At 38.8% G+C, this 15,711-nt stretch overlaps 1 protein-coding gene across 3 annotated transcripts in view; it reads left to right on the forward strand.

Annotated features, from left to right (window-relative positions):
* The window catches only part of LOC127415039 (TBC1 domain family member 22B-like), a 103,324-nt gene that overhangs the window by 60,115 nt on the left and 27,498 nt on the right, over positions 1 to 15,711 (forward strand). For all 3 annotated transcript variants that reach the window (XM_051653518.1, XM_051653519.1, XM_051653520.1), the window contains one exon: positions 4,377 to 4,504. In XM_051653518.1, the coding sequence (XP_051509478.1) occupies positions 4,377 to 4,504 (128 nt within the window). The remainder of the gene's footprint in view (positions 1 to 4,376; positions 4,505 to 15,711) is intronic.

The raw sequence follows: 15,711 nt of genomic DNA on the forward strand, positions 1-15,711 counted from the left end.
GAGAAACAGATCAATGTTTTAGTCCATTTTTACTATAAATTCTCCTCCCTGCTCAGTTTGTCTCCACCTTAACTTTCACTTTCACATTCTTGTATTTTTGGTGATTCACATTCTTTATGCATACGCCCCCTATTGGGCAGGGGGAAGAATTTCTAGCAAAAATTTAATTGAATTTATCTGTTTTTCACCCACACCTATCATTATCACTTAAGATATGGATTTAACCACTGAAGTCTTATGGATTACTTTTATGCTGCCTTTATGTGCTTTTCGTAGTGTGAAAAATTTGGCACCCATTCACTTGCATTGTAAGGACCTACAGAGCTGAAATATTCTTCTTAAAATCTTAATTTGTGTTGTGCTGAAGAAAGAAAGTCATACAAATCTGGGATAGCATGAGGGTGAGTAAATGATGAGAGAATTTTCATTTCTGGGTGAACAATCCCTTAAATGTTTGTTGAATGAGGAGAGCAAGGTGTTGGGTAGCAGGAGACAGCAATAATAAGAAAAGAAAATAAACCCTCACCCACATCTCCCTACTTGCTGTTTTTATTATTATCAGCTGTTTTTATAATTATTATTTTTTTGCAAATGGTGCCAATAAGTGTGAAATCAGGCAAGAGCCATTCTTTCATGTTTGTTAACATGTTATCAAGAATAAACTGCGCAAGTTTGTGAATTAATTTAATTATCTTCATTTTAAGATGCCTTTTGGGCGGTCCTTTTGAAATGGGACGACGCTAAAACACCTGTAAGGGCTGGTTTTTCACTGGTTATGTGCAGATTTAAAGGGAAATAAGTGTACAATTGGAAAATATAAAAAAGTGAATGCATGAACATGTACAATAGGGACACAGAAATGAGCAGCATGCACATTAGAAGCTCAATTACAGGTACTCTAAACATTATGTTTGCGATTAATTAAGAGAAACTGTGCACCTGTTTTTAGAGCTTTCTCGTCTTTTACTTTTTTGCGCATTATTATCCTTTATTAAAACACAGACGTAATGACTAATAAATGTCCTCATGAATTCAGAGACACTCTCCTCAAAATCCAAACACAAATGGTCAAAAGAAATGACCAGGTGTTACAGTGACGTCTTGCTTATACATATGTGATTGGAAAAACGCATCTTACACCTGGTGTACACATGGCCTCAGTCGGAGACGAATGGTCATGTAGTTGATACGCTACTGTACTGAAGTGTTCGCAACAGCATGACGAAAAACAGGACTGAGTCAGCATAAGGGAAAAGAAATTCACCTCCAACTATATTTAAATATGTAACCCATTCTGAAAGAATCACGTTACAATACCTACCTATTTTGCTAAATTATTATTTTTTGTGCCTTGCTGTTAGTATCGTGGCACTTTCCTTGTGAAATGAATACTTGAGTTGCTAAAACAATTACTTTTTATTACCTTTCACACATATCACGGTAAAACTGCAGATTATCAATTTATAAACACATACTTTTCACCCTGTTCCTCACACAATGCTGTCTATGACGTAAAAACAGTTTGACTATAATTTTATTTTTTTTAAATTATTTTTAAATTTTTTATTTTTTTTAATATTTTTATTTATTTACACTATAGTTTTGACTATAGTGTATGACTTGTAAGGCGAGACATTTAAAATGTTTGCACTACATAACTAAATACATTTATAGACTTATTCAAGTGTGATCAAATTGCGCAGGAGCCTAATTGATAGAGCAGGTTTCGAGTCCTGAAGAGCATGCGAGTCGAAAGTGTCATAGAAGCACCACAAAATGACATGGTTGCTTCAGCAATTGCTTTTTTCACCTCAAATTAGCTTTTTCTGACACCATCGGTTAGGTTTAGGGTAGGGAGGTAGATTTGTTGATATACATTTTTATAAGGCATTAAACTTACAAACAAAGGACATTTAACTCGCTTTTAGTGCCACAATGTGGATATTTCACCTCTGAACTGCCGCACCACATGCAATGAACCACGTAATGTCATTTTGCAAACATGTCGCCACTGTTGCATAATTTTAATGAGATCAGGCTGAAAATACTGGTTTACTTGCAGCGAAGATAAACAGTTTTGTGCAGTGGATTATTTGCTTAATATCAATAAATAAGAATAATAATTTCATTGGTTGAATTGAAAAACAAATTCTTCAGTAAAAAATGTTAATACTGTGTTGCGTCTACACTTGATGTCCAATGTAAAATCTGGGTACTAAAACGAAGAATATGTCTCTGCAGAACAATAATGGGCGTTTCCCAATCTGTGGGCATTTTCAAACCAAGATGGGCGTTTTTCAACTATCCACTGAAAGTAGGGAATCTCAATGTAGTAATCAGTGGGCGTCTCCAAACCAGGACGGGCGTTTCTCAACTAACCAATGAAAGTAGGGAATCTCAGTGTAAAGTTAATAATGTAGGCAAATCATGTAAAGTTGCTGAAAAGCACCTATTCTGGTTTGAAAACGCCCTCTAATTGGGAAACACCCATTTTTGTTCTGCAGAGACACAAATCTTTTCAAAGCAAAACCAGTTGAGGACCACTGCACTAGCTTAAGCAAGCATTCTTGAAAACATACACTAGTTCTTTTAGAATGTGGTATTTCAAATGTGATTTATTTTTTTTTTTTTCTCTTTTTTTTTAAATAAGAAAATCAACGTCATTCAGGTTGATAAATGAGCTTTGTCGCTGCTCCAATAACTAGACATGTTTGAATAATAACATGCTGGTTCTGAATCGAAGTTAACTATTCGCCTTGTCTGTCTAGCACATACATTATTCAATTCATAATTTATTACACTCGGTATATTTACCATTCCTTAAGATCTGTCTTTAATATGCCGACAGCCATTAGTTATTTTAACTTTCAAAATACCTTTTGTGCATCAGGACATTTATTTCAATCTTTTTACAGAATCCCTTTTATTGTTTTGCTAATGTGTGCCAGTTTGCTCTTTAATATATAAAACATGATTATAGCTAAAAAAAAAAATAAGAAAAGAAAAAAAAGGGAGAAGTAATGCAGCATTAAGACTTTTCTTGAAACCCATTCCGAATGTTCGCATACGTTCTGGATTTAAGTACATGTTAAAGCTCATTCGACAGCATTTGTGGCATAATTCTGATTACCACAGAAGATAATTTCGACTCATCCCTCATTTATGTAACAAAAAGCAGAAATGTCTGTTACAGTACAGCACTTTCAATGGAGGTGAATGGGGTCAGTCCATAAACATTCAAATACTTGCCGTTTCAGAAGTATAGGCACAGGACGTAAGCATTATACATGTTAACATGATTTAGTGAGATAAAATAACTTGCAGGGTTTACTGCTTTATGTCATCGTGGCAGTGAAGTTGTAATATTGGATATAACTTTGCACAAATAAGGTTAGTAAGCAATTTTATCGCATGTTAACATGTATAATGTTTACATCTTGTGGCTATACTTTTGAAAGTGTTTTTTTTTTTTCACGTTTGTGGACTGTTCCCTTTCACTTCCACTGTACTGTAATTACCTTCCTCTTACCACAGTTTTTTTTTTTTTTTTTTTTTAAATAAACGAGGTACGATTCAATTATGTTTTGTGCTAAACAGCATTATGCTAAAAATGCTGTTAATTGAGCTTAACTTGCATTCAACCCAGAACATTCCTTTCAGAGACTGCACTGGTGTTACAAAATTGTATGAGAAATTATTAACTGGCATCTGACTTGGTGTGAACAGGCCTTTTGTTGTTTTTAAAGAACTGGGATTGCAAAGAGATTTCTGATAATGTTAAAACCGCACACCGGTGACACTCCATTAGCCGAATCCATTATGATGCAACGTTTATGTAACATTGCGAACATCATTCATTTTTAAAACCATTTTTTGAAATGGTATTTTTGCTTCTTTTATAGATGGCCTGAGTAAGGTTCCATTTTCCTTCAGATAGATCTGACTCGTTCTCTGTGCTTTTGGAGAGCTCTCACCATTTTTCCACCAGTATCTATCAGGAATCTTGTCAATACGACTGCTTTTGAAAGAGGCATTCTTATTCTGTTCAAAGACTGAAAGAGAGCTTATCAGAGAAATCAGCCTCTCAATAAACTCAACACCATACCTACTTTTCCCTTCCCCGCAAATCTCTCTCGCTTTCTCTCTCCTTTCAATCGATATAATTACACGTGCGTTGGGGGTCTATAATATTAATTCAGTGAAACAGGTGTGCAGAGAATTCAACAATAGCCTGATGGTCTTAGTTCAGGGCCTGGGTGCTTATTTAAACAGTGGGGGTGGCATACATATACACAAGGCTATTCCCAGTACTGCACTTTGTAGAAACAACCACCAAATGGATATAAACCCTTTTGCTTTCTTCTCTACACCCACAGAGGACGTCCATGTGCACTTTCAGAAATGTGAAGTGGAGTACCTACAATTTGCGTTCCGCTGGATGAACAATTTGCTGATGAGGGAGCTGCCATTACGCTGTACCATTAGACTGTGGGACACCTACCAGGTACTGCTGCACCAAATCCAACAAGTGGATTATGATTAAAACATAGCCATTTAAAGGAACAGTTCATCCAAAAATGAAAATTCTTTCATTGTTTACTCGCCCTCTTGTCATTCCAAACCTGTATGACTTAATCTGTGGAACACAAGAGGAGGCCTCAGTTTCACTTCCATTGAAAATGAATGGTGACCGAGGCTAACATTTTGCCTTGCATCGCCCTTTGTTTTCTTTGTACATGGACAGTGCCTCTGGAGTAACCTGTGTTTAAATGTCTTGATCATGGACACAGTGGTGATAGTTCATGGATCAACCCTTACAGGGGTTGAATTAGGGCTGGGAGATATAGTTAAAAATGATATCTCTCTCTTTTTTCAGCTTTGTGACGGTATTCAGTGTATACAATGACACAAAGTATTTGGACACTTGATAATACATTGGCGGCCAAAAGTTTGGAATAATGTACAGATTTTGCTCTTATGGAAATAAAAGTGGCATTCAACTGATCACAATGTATAGTCAGGACATTAATAATGTGAAAAATTACTATTACAATTAAAAAAAAATATTCAGAACTTCTTAAACTACTTCAGAGAGTTCTCATCAAAAAATCCTCCACCTGCAGCAATGACAGCTTTACAGATCCTTGGCATTCTAGCTGTTAGTTTGTCCAGATACTCGGGTGACATTTCACCCCACACTTCCTGTAGCACTTGCCATAGATGTGGCTGTCTTGTCGGGCACTTCTCACGCACCTTACAGTCTAGCTGATCCCACAGAATCTCAATGGGGTTAAGATCCATAACACTCTTTTCCAATTATCTGTTGTCCAATGTCTGGGTTTCTTTGCCCACTCTAACCTTTTTCTTTTTGGTTTTCTGTTTCAAAAGTGGCTTTTTCTTTGCAGTTCTTCCCATAAGGCCTGCACCCCTGAGTCTTCTCTTTACTGTTGTACATGAAACTGGTGTTGAGCGGGTAGAATTCAATGAAGCTGTCAGCTGAGGACATGTGAGGAGTTTATTTCTCAAACTAGAGACTCTGATGTACTTATCCTCTTGTTTAGTTGTACATCTGGGCCTTCCACATCTCTTTCTGTCCTTGTTAGAGCCAGTTGTCCTTTGTCTTTGAAGACTGTAGTGTACACCTTTGTATGAAATCTTCCGTATTTTGGCAGTTTCAAGCATTGTATAGCCTTCATTCCTCCAAACAATGATTGACTGATGAGTTTCTAGAGAAAGCTGTTTCTTTTTTCCATTTTTGACCTAATATTGACCTTAAGACATGCCAGTCTGTTGTATACTGTGGCAACTCAAAAACAAACACAAAGACAATGTTAAGCTTCATTTAACGAACCAAAAAGCTTTCAGCAGTGTTTGATATAATGGCAAGTGACTTTCTAGGACCAAATTAGCAATTTAGCATGATTACTCAAGGATAAGGTGTTGGAGTGATGGCTGTTGGAAATTGGGCCTGTCTAGATTTGATCAAATGACTTTTTTCAAATAGTGATGGTGCTGTTTTTTACATCAGTGTTGTCCTGGCTATACTTTGTCATCAGTTGAATGCCACTTTGGTGAATTAAAGTACCAGTTTCCTTCCGAAACAAACAACAAAATATGGACATTATTCCAAACTTTTGGCCGCCAGTGTATATTTGTGTATTTGCATTATTAAGCAAAAAATAAGTTTTAAAGGAATATAGCACAAACACATTGTTAAAGCAAATAAAGTAGTGAGTAATTAGTTAGATTTCAACAGTGTTGGGTGTAATCTTCAAAGTAATTAAGTACTGTAATCTAATTACTTTTTAGTGCTAAATTATTAGTGTAACACATTACATTTTAAATGTAGTGTTATTGACTTTCAATTAAAGTAACTACTTTTAAGTACATTGTTTGGGTTACACATTTCTAAAATAATATTTTTATAGAATACATGTTAAACATAAATCATGTTCATATGTATGTTTATTTGTGCTTCTGTGATAGCCGAAGGGTGTGGTGTAAATGTATGACTTGCGTGTGACAATTAACAGAGGAAATATAGACATTATTTTGAATTTGTTGAATGAAAAAACGTATACACTGCAGCTAAATTCGGTTGTCAAATCAAAATCAAAAATCAAATCACTTTTATTGTCACACAACCATATACTCAAGTGCAACAGTGGGTGAAAGTCTTGGGTGCAGTTCCAAGCAACATAGCAGTCATGATAGTGATGAGACATATGCCAATTTACAATAAACATCAGATTTACACAACACAATTTAAAGTCTAATATACACATAATTACACACAAAACAATATACAAATAATAATATGCAATGTACAGTATACAATACACACAATATAGAATACACACTATACAATAAAAATAGTATATATAGTATATATAAAATATACAGTAGGTTGTATTGTACTGTATTGACATTCAGGCTGTCGGTTGATAGTCAGTTGCCAGTGTGTTGTTAATTATGACAGTCCAGTGTGAGATAATAAGATTAATAAAGTGCAGTGCTGATGTATATTGATTGTGAGAGATCAAGAGTTCAAAAGTCTGATTGCTTGGGGGAAGAAGCTGTCATGAAGTCGGCTGGTGTGGGTCCTGATGCTGCGATACCGCCTGCCTGATGGTAGCAGTGAGAGCAGCCCATGGCTCGGGTGGCTGGAGTCTCTGATGATCCTCCAAGCTTTTTTCACACACCGCCTGGTATATATGTCCTGGAGGGAGAGAAGCTCACCTCCGATAATGTGTCTGGCAGTTCGCACCACCCTTTGCAGGGCTTTGCAGTTGTGGGCAGTGATATTGCCATACCAGGCCATGATGCAGCCAGTCAGGATGCTCTCTACAGTGCTGGTGTAGAACCTTGTGAGGATGTGGCGGTTCATTCCAAACTTCCTCAGCCATCTCAGGAAGAAGAGGCGCTGATGAACCTTCTTCACAACGGCCTCAGTGTGGACGGACCATGTGAGTTCCTCAGTGATGTGGACACTGAGAAACTTGAAGCTGCTGACTCTCTCCACCGGTGCTCCATTGATGGTGATGGGACTGTGTTCTCTGTCTTTTCTCCTGAAGTCCACCACAAGCTCCTTTGACGTTGAGGGAGAGATTGTGCTCCTGACACCAGTGTGTCAGAGTGTGCACCTCCTCTCTGTAGGCTGTTTCATCATTGTCGGTGATCAGACCTACCACTGTCGTATCATCAGCAAACTTAATGATGGCATTGGAGCTATGTGTTGCCACACAGTCATGTGTGTACAAGGAATACAGGAGTGGGCTGAGAACACAGCCCTGTGGGGCTCCAGTGTTGAGGGTCAGTGATGAGATGTTGCTGCCCATTCTAACAACCTGGCATCTACTTGACAGGAAGTCCAGGATCCAGCTGCACAGCGAGCTGTTTAAACCCAGAGCCTGGAGTTTCACATCAAGCTTGGTGGGCACTATGGGGTTGAATGCTGAGCTGTAGTCTACAAACAGCATTCTCACATAAGTGTTTCTTTTTTCCAGGTGGGAGAGAGCAGTGTGTAGTGTAGATGCAATGGCATCATCAGTGGAGTGGTTGTTGCGGTAAGCAAACTGCAATGGGTCCATTGAGGGAGGTAGCACAGAGCAGATGTAATCTCTGATTAGTCTCTCAAAGCATTTGCTGATGATGGGGGTCAGAGCAACAGGACGGCAGTCATTTAAGCAAGTGATTTTGGATTGCTTTGGTACAGGCACAGTGGTGGACGTTTTAAAGCATGTGGGGACCACAGACAAGGAGAGGGAAAGGTTGAAAATATCCGTAAAAACACCAGCCAGTTGGTTAGCGCATGCTCTGACGTGGCCCGGAATGCCGTCTGGACCCACGGCTTTACGGATATTCACCCGTCGGAAGGATCGGATTACATACACTACAGAGACGAAGAGTGAACTAACCTCTGTAGCTTCGGCCGCGAGAGCTCTCTCCGTGAGGGCGGTGTTATTTCCCTCGAAACGAGCATAAAAAGTATTAAGCTCATCCGGGAGAGAGGCAGCGGTGTTCACGGCAGAGTTTTTATTCCCTTTGTAGCCCGTGATGATATTAATTCCCTGCCACATGCTTCTAGAGTTGGTGGTGTTAAACTGTCCTTCAATCTTGTCCCTGTACTGGCGTTTGGCTGCTCTGATAGTTTTGCAGAGTGCATAACTGGCTTGTTTATGCTCCTCCGCATTCCCGGAATTAAAAGCGGAGGTCAGCGCATCAAGTGCCGTGCGAACATCGCTATATATCCATGGTTTCTGGTTGGGGTAGGTCCGTATTGTTTTTGTCGGAACAACATCCTCTACGCACTTTCTGATGAAACGCGTTACGCTATCAGTGTAAATCTTGATGTCGTCATCAGAGGCAGACCGGAACTTCTCCCAGTCCGCGTGATCAAAACAGTCTTGTAGCGTGGAATCTGACTGGTCCGACCAGCACTGGATCGTTCTGAGGGTGGGTGCTTCTTGTTTCAGTTTCTGCCTGTAAGCAGGCAGAAGCAGAATGGAAGAGTGGTCCAATTTGCCAAATGGTGGGCGGGGGAGGGATTTGTAGCCATCCCGGAAGGGAGAGTAGCAATGGTCAAAACCGGTCCCCTCGTGTGTTGAAACTGATGTGTCGGTGGTATTTGGTGTGATTGAGTTGAAATCGGCTTTGTTAAAGTCCCCGGTCACAATGAACGCGGCCTCAGGGTGCGCGGTTTCCTGCTCACTTATTCTCCCATACAGTTCCTTGAGTGCCCGGTCTGTGTCGGCTTGTGGCAGGATGTACACAGCAGTAATAATGACCGCTGTGAATTCCCTCGGTAGCCAGAATGGTTGACACAGAAGCATGAGAAATTCCAAATCAGGAGAGCAGAAAGACTTGATAGAATGTGCATTCCTCTGATCACACCAGGATTTGTTGATCATAAAACATACACCATCAGCTGAGAGGTCTTTTGCTCTGTCCGCTCGGTGCACGGAGAACCCCACGGGTTCGATGGCTGAATCCAGAATCTCAGCAGATATCCAAGTTTCCGTAAGGCAGATTATGCAGCAGTCCCTCGTCTCTCATTGGAAAGAGATCCGTGCTTTCAGCTCGCAGAGCTTGTTGTCCAGAGACTGAACATTTGCCAGTAGAATACTGGGTAGCGGGGGTCGATTTGCATGACGTCTTACTCTGATGAGAACGCCGGCTCTCCTTCCCCTTTTCCTTCTGCGTTTCCGCGGCCGGGCTGCCCAGACAAATGGCTCCACTGGCGTGTTTGTAAACAGCGGGTCGGCATTGAGGTATTTAAAGTCCGGTTTATGGTGTGCAATTGCTGAACCGATGTCCAAAAGTATTTGTCTGTCGTAGACAATAAGGCAGACAACATCCAAGACAAAAAACATAAGAATTATAAACAAAACAAACAAAAAACTGCAATGTTGTGTCGGAGCTCGCAACGCAGCAGCCATACTCAGCGCCATCTTGAGTCCAATGTTGTCAGTAAATTTTTAGTACTTAATCCTGTTCTGTACACATACAGTTCGATAAAATACAAGAGTGACAACCGCATTTTACAAGCGTAAGTAACTCCCAAAAAATTAAGTTAGTGACAACCATGTGAAGTTATTTCTGAGAGCGCATAATTTGTTTGCAGATGCCACTTGGTTTGATATTTCATTATTTAATGCAACAAAATTCATAAATTAAGTGTGACTTAATTGTCCAAAAGTGTCCAAATACTGTACACTGTACATTAATATGGATCTTGTTCACATGTGTTGCTGTAGCTTTACATTACCTAAAGGTGCAATATGTAACAATTTTCATGTAATATTCGCTCTTTTTTTTTTGCCAATGTGTAAACGGCTTGTAGCGCAACTTAAAAAATGAGCCCCTCCCGGACTTCCTAGGTTGCCTATTAAAGCCTGTAGACCGATTTTCATGCAAAGGGAGCGGGTCGCTTTTGCCGGGAAAATCCAAAGGATTTGACGTTTATACACGCTCCTGAGAGCCTTGCCTCAGTAATAGCTTCTCTTCCGCGTCAACAGACAGTCTGCAACACTAGATAATGTTATTTTAGAGATGAAATCCAGCAAACGTCTGGCTTCCAGTACAACACCGACTCCTACACAAACTCTGATAAAAAAACATTTATCTACTGAATCCCGTCTGGCTAAGTGGGAACATGATTGTGGTCGAGCGAAAACTAGAGTGAACATCGGCAGGGCATTTGATTCCTGGAGGGACCTTCGTTCGGTTTTTGGGATCAAAACCAACCCTGAATTGGCGTTCTTCTTATTGGACAGGTAAGCTTATATAACTGCAAAGCATGTGAAATATAGTGCCATAAAGATTGATCTGTGTAATTTTAGCTAAACTACAATAACACATGAAATGAATGCTAGACAATGTTCAAGATAATGCAAAAAGCTCAATTTATTAGTGTAACGTAACTTGGTTATACAGAAAATATATACATTCTATTATTATAAAACAATAGCGCATCGATATATCAAAATGACAGTTGTGATGGAATCACATCAATACTGAATTGTGTCAACATATTTATAATGTACAGGCTATTTTATAAACAGCTACTGTCATCATCCACCAAATTTAGCGAACAGTTATTGATAAAGCTGGCTAGATAGCTAACGCCGACATAGGCTATCGTATAAATGCAGTCAGTGAATCATGCAAAGAAAAGTGATTACTTTAAACTACAGTCTTGCATAGGCAAACCTATATCCACATTTTGTTTTAGCCCCGTTCCAGCATTGGAGAGTCAAATATAATATACAATCTCAAAGTTTGTAGTAAAACAATCATAACTGTGTAATTTTAATTATGCTACCTCATCTGTCAGCATGATGCCGGTGAATCACGTTGTCTCTTTGTACGTTACGTCATTGTTTTGGTCGATGCTCGCTCACTCGCATCCCTATGGAGTGTGTGCAGGAGCGTGAGCACGAGCAACAGGTAGCTGGCTGCAGTTCACTTAATGGCCACAGGTGTCATTAGTAACAAGGGTTTCTGAATCTTATATACTGCACCTTTACTTAATTAAGCAATAAGGTATGAGAGGCCGTGCTATATTGTGAATATACTCACGGCTGAACGCCCTTCAGCCGTGACAATATTAAGGCACAGCCGTGAGTGCCTTATTGCTTTTATAAAACTTGAAAGCAATATTAAGGACACAAGTGTTAATTAAAATGTTATTCTTTTAATTAGAATGATTAAATGCCATCCTTCCAACAGAACTTTGCTAGGCAACAAGAATAATTGTTGGCTATGGTAAAGTGATACAAATTGACCTGTTTCAGTGACGTCACTTTTTCCCCGCAGCCAACATATTTGTGACCATCGGCGGGAGGAAACAATGGCGGTGAATGGAAAAACATCCGTTAAACTATATCAAGAAGAACCTAAAAAAACCGCTTTTGATCCATGCCAAGTCCCAGGAAAGGTGTATTCAGGTCTGAGTTCAGCACAAATATTGCTAAATTTGACTTTCACGGACATTTCAATATATTTTATCCATGATTTACCTCTGTATGCCGGCGAGTATGATGTGTGACCGGCGAGTGCACACGCCTACCGGTACATCACCGTAAACATTTCTCATTCAGAAGGTACACTGATTTGGTCAAAATATTACAAAACGTCTGTGATGATCCCATCTGTATGAATGTAAGGGCTGCTTTTATCTCATGAAGAATACACTGAAATCACGAGGCATATTAGTGAATAAGACTAATGTGTTCACATTGTGGTCTGGTGGTATGAATAAAGTCTGTGCTTCATAATCTTATGATGTGTTGTTTATTGACTAACATTAGTATACACATTAAATATATACTATATATTCACATTAGAGTGTTTTTTTCATTCACTACGTGTTACAATTATCACATACCTTTATACAGTCTGGGTGTTATGAATACCATCTTCATATGTGCATTCCCAGTTTAATTGTATCCAAATCGATGATTGTATACATACACAGTAATTGACGTGTACAGATAACTGACATGTCTAAATAAATGAGCAAAAGACACACAAGTGTTTTTATCCCTGCTCTCTCACTTCATGAAGCCGAATCACTTAAAAGTTCATACTTTATTGAAAGAAAAATTACATTTTGGCTCTGGTAATTAAACAGCAGTATCACTTTTTTATAGATTTATAAATAGTAAGAAATACTTCACCGACTTTTGTCGCATCCCACTGTGCAGCACAATGAAGAAATATAGAATTTTGGTCACAAACTTGGTGGCGTGGTCATACAGTGACGTCACATAAAACAGGTCAATAGAAGTTCAGTGATGAGGTGAGAGCTGTGCTTTAACATGAAAAAAGCACAGCTGTCGACCAATCAGTATTGAGGACCGGAACTGTCCGTTTTTATAATAATTTTTTAAAACAACATTATAGGTTATAGGTAACGTGCCCTTAGAAGGCTGTATGCTACATTCGTACTTCATTTTTTTATTCTTGTTAAAATGGCACAAAAATGATCTGAACAGCTTGTATGCCTGTCATTCATTCATTATTCCTTTGAAAAGTTTCCTTCTGCTGATTTCCTTTCGTGTCCTGTCTACATGTCCTCTCAATCCTCAGGCATCCTTTGATAGATCTCCTTGCTCATGTCTTTGTCCTTTATATCTGCCTCAATCTATATGCTATTCCATCTCTCACGCTCACCGGTTTGACATCCTTTCCCACAAGGTAGGTTTTAGTGGATAAAGGAGATTGGTTGTCAAGTGACAAGTGCAATCCAAGATAGGAAATGGTGAGTGTTGATCCACCATCGAATGTACTTGCATGAAATTTGCTCCTGTTCGTAATGAGTCAGCATTCTGTTTCTACGAGACGTTGTTTGACAGGCATTTTCAGTCATGTCACCCTTCACTACAACCTCTCTAAGCAAATATAAAGGGGACATGTCATGGAAAAGTATATACCCCATAATGTGCTCCATGCAAGAAAAAAAAAAAAAAAAAAAAGAGTCAGGTTTGGAACAACAAGAGGGTGAGTAAATGCTAAAATAAATTTTCTTTTTCAGGTGAACCATCCTTTTCAAGACTTGTTGTCCGGTACTGCTTTACAGCAGCCTTTGAACTTCTGACTTTGCGTTCCTTGTTCTCAATTTTTTTTGGGGTCTTTAATTCCTGAGGCAGTTTCACAGCAGGGTCAGGGTCGGGGCAGGCAGTAAAGGCGGTGTTCACCCATCTCGCTGAGGTAGAGGAAGTAAAGGTGGGAATGAGGTCATTTGAACATGGTGAGAGAAGCTGAGGCATGACACATTTGTTTTAAAGGTTAAACTCTACGCTTTCCTGTAACCTGTCCTGCCGTCTTCATGTCACTTTGTATGCAAATGTAACAAAAGTTTACAGAGATAGAGGTGCATATCAGTTTGAGATAGACAAATCTTTGAAGAGGTTCTAAATCCTAGACTTGTTCATTTATTACTTTTATTTATTTAAAGACCATATGAAATGACATTAACAACACTTTTAACTTCAGTAATATGATGTATCTCTGAGTGAAACTGAATATTCAGTGAAAAATAATGTTGGACAGGGCTTGATTTTATATAGCAGTACTTAACTGTATAGTGAAAAGCGGTCTGATGAGTCTGTTGCTCTTTTAGTGCGATATTGCTTAATTATGTCACGATTACTGCAAACAAATTGGATGAAGTTATATCTATGCAGCCAATGTTAATTCTTTAAATGATTTTACACATTTCATTTTTTGATCGAAATTTGATGTTAAATTGCTAGCATTACAGTTTTGATGTCTCTGAAATGAGCACATACTCAAGACCAGATCTCCATATCTATACATTTGTAGTGTGTAAGTGAGGATATGTGTGGTCTCAGATATTTATCAAAACACTTAAAGGTCATGTAAATAAATGTGAGCCAACGTAAAGCTGCTCTGAAAATGCATCTCAGATGCCAAGTTGGCGAGGGGTGTCATATCTGCTTAGGACTGGCTCATCAATATTAATTTGTTTTGTAACTGGGCAGTCCAGGAAGGTTATGTTGCAATGTGAGAATTGCCTAATTAATATTCATTAGATGTCATGACATCATAAACAGTCTGTCCAATCCCCTGTTTTAGAGATGGAGAAAGTTTTGATTAATTTTTTTTTTTTTAATGAAAACCAAGTGAGGTTTTTTTCACCCTCTTTTTTTAAAGAATAATGTGCACTGATGAATTAGGCACAATAAGACCAAGGACATTTATTAAAGGAATAGTTCACTCAAAAATTAAAATTTGTTCCAAATCTGTGTTTATATTTTTAATGTGGAACACAAAAGTAGACAGATTTGAAGAATCTTTCTGCAGCACTTTCGATGGTGCTTTTTTTTTTTTTTTTTGTTCTTTTTGGAGTTAATCAGCTTGGTGTGATTTTTATTTTTTTCTCCCCCGAACCACTTGAGCGCAAGCCACACCCCGCAGTCATGACTAAACCCTCAGGAACGTTTTGATTGGTCATCTCAATCATGCAGTCACCTGTAAATAGCTGTGAACAGTCACCTTCCTTTGTGAAAGCATCCGATGCCCACCAAAGCCTGCTGGTAGTTTACAATAAGGGCTGTGGCTTGCACTCAAGTGGTTTGGGGGAAAAAAAATCACGTGGCCAACTTGTTCTATGTAACCTTTGTTGTATGGAAAAAGAGCTAAAGATTGTACAAAAAGTTCTCCTTTTGTGTTCCTGGTTACAGCATAAGGGTTTGAAACTACATGATTTTCCATTTGTGGGTGAACTGATTTTATATTGTCTTCAAAAAGGCATTAATTACTGTTCTTTTTATTGCCATTTTGCATTAAAATGCCATTGTTAGGATTACATTTTGGGCTTGAAACGTTGAATAATATGTTCCTAATTAATTGTTAATAAATGCATTCATTGGAGTTACGCAGTTACCACACACATGTTGCACGTCCTGTGTTGGGCAGCATTTAGCAGGCCAGAGGTGCATGATTAGATGAGGGTTTTTGTCCACTTATATGAGCCTAAAGGCAGAGAAAAGAGCCTAGACTTCTGCTGGATCTCTTTTATCTGGTTCCTCCAATAATTGCACGTTTGGCACAAAGACTCTAGATCAATTAGAGTTCTTGCCAAAAAGAGAGTGAGAGATGAGGATTAAACTAATGAAGAAAGAGAGAGAAAGAGAGCCGTGAAGACAAAAAGGAAAGTTATGTTAATGTCTGGCTGATGTTCTA

This window comes from Myxocyprinus asiaticus, chromosome 24, assembly GCF_019703515.2.
Source record: "Myxocyprinus asiaticus isolate MX2 ecotype Aquarium Trade chromosome 24, UBuf_Myxa_2, whole genome shotgun sequence".
NCBI lineage: Eukaryota > Metazoa > Chordata > Actinopteri > Cypriniformes > Catostomidae > Myxocyprinus > Myxocyprinus asiaticus.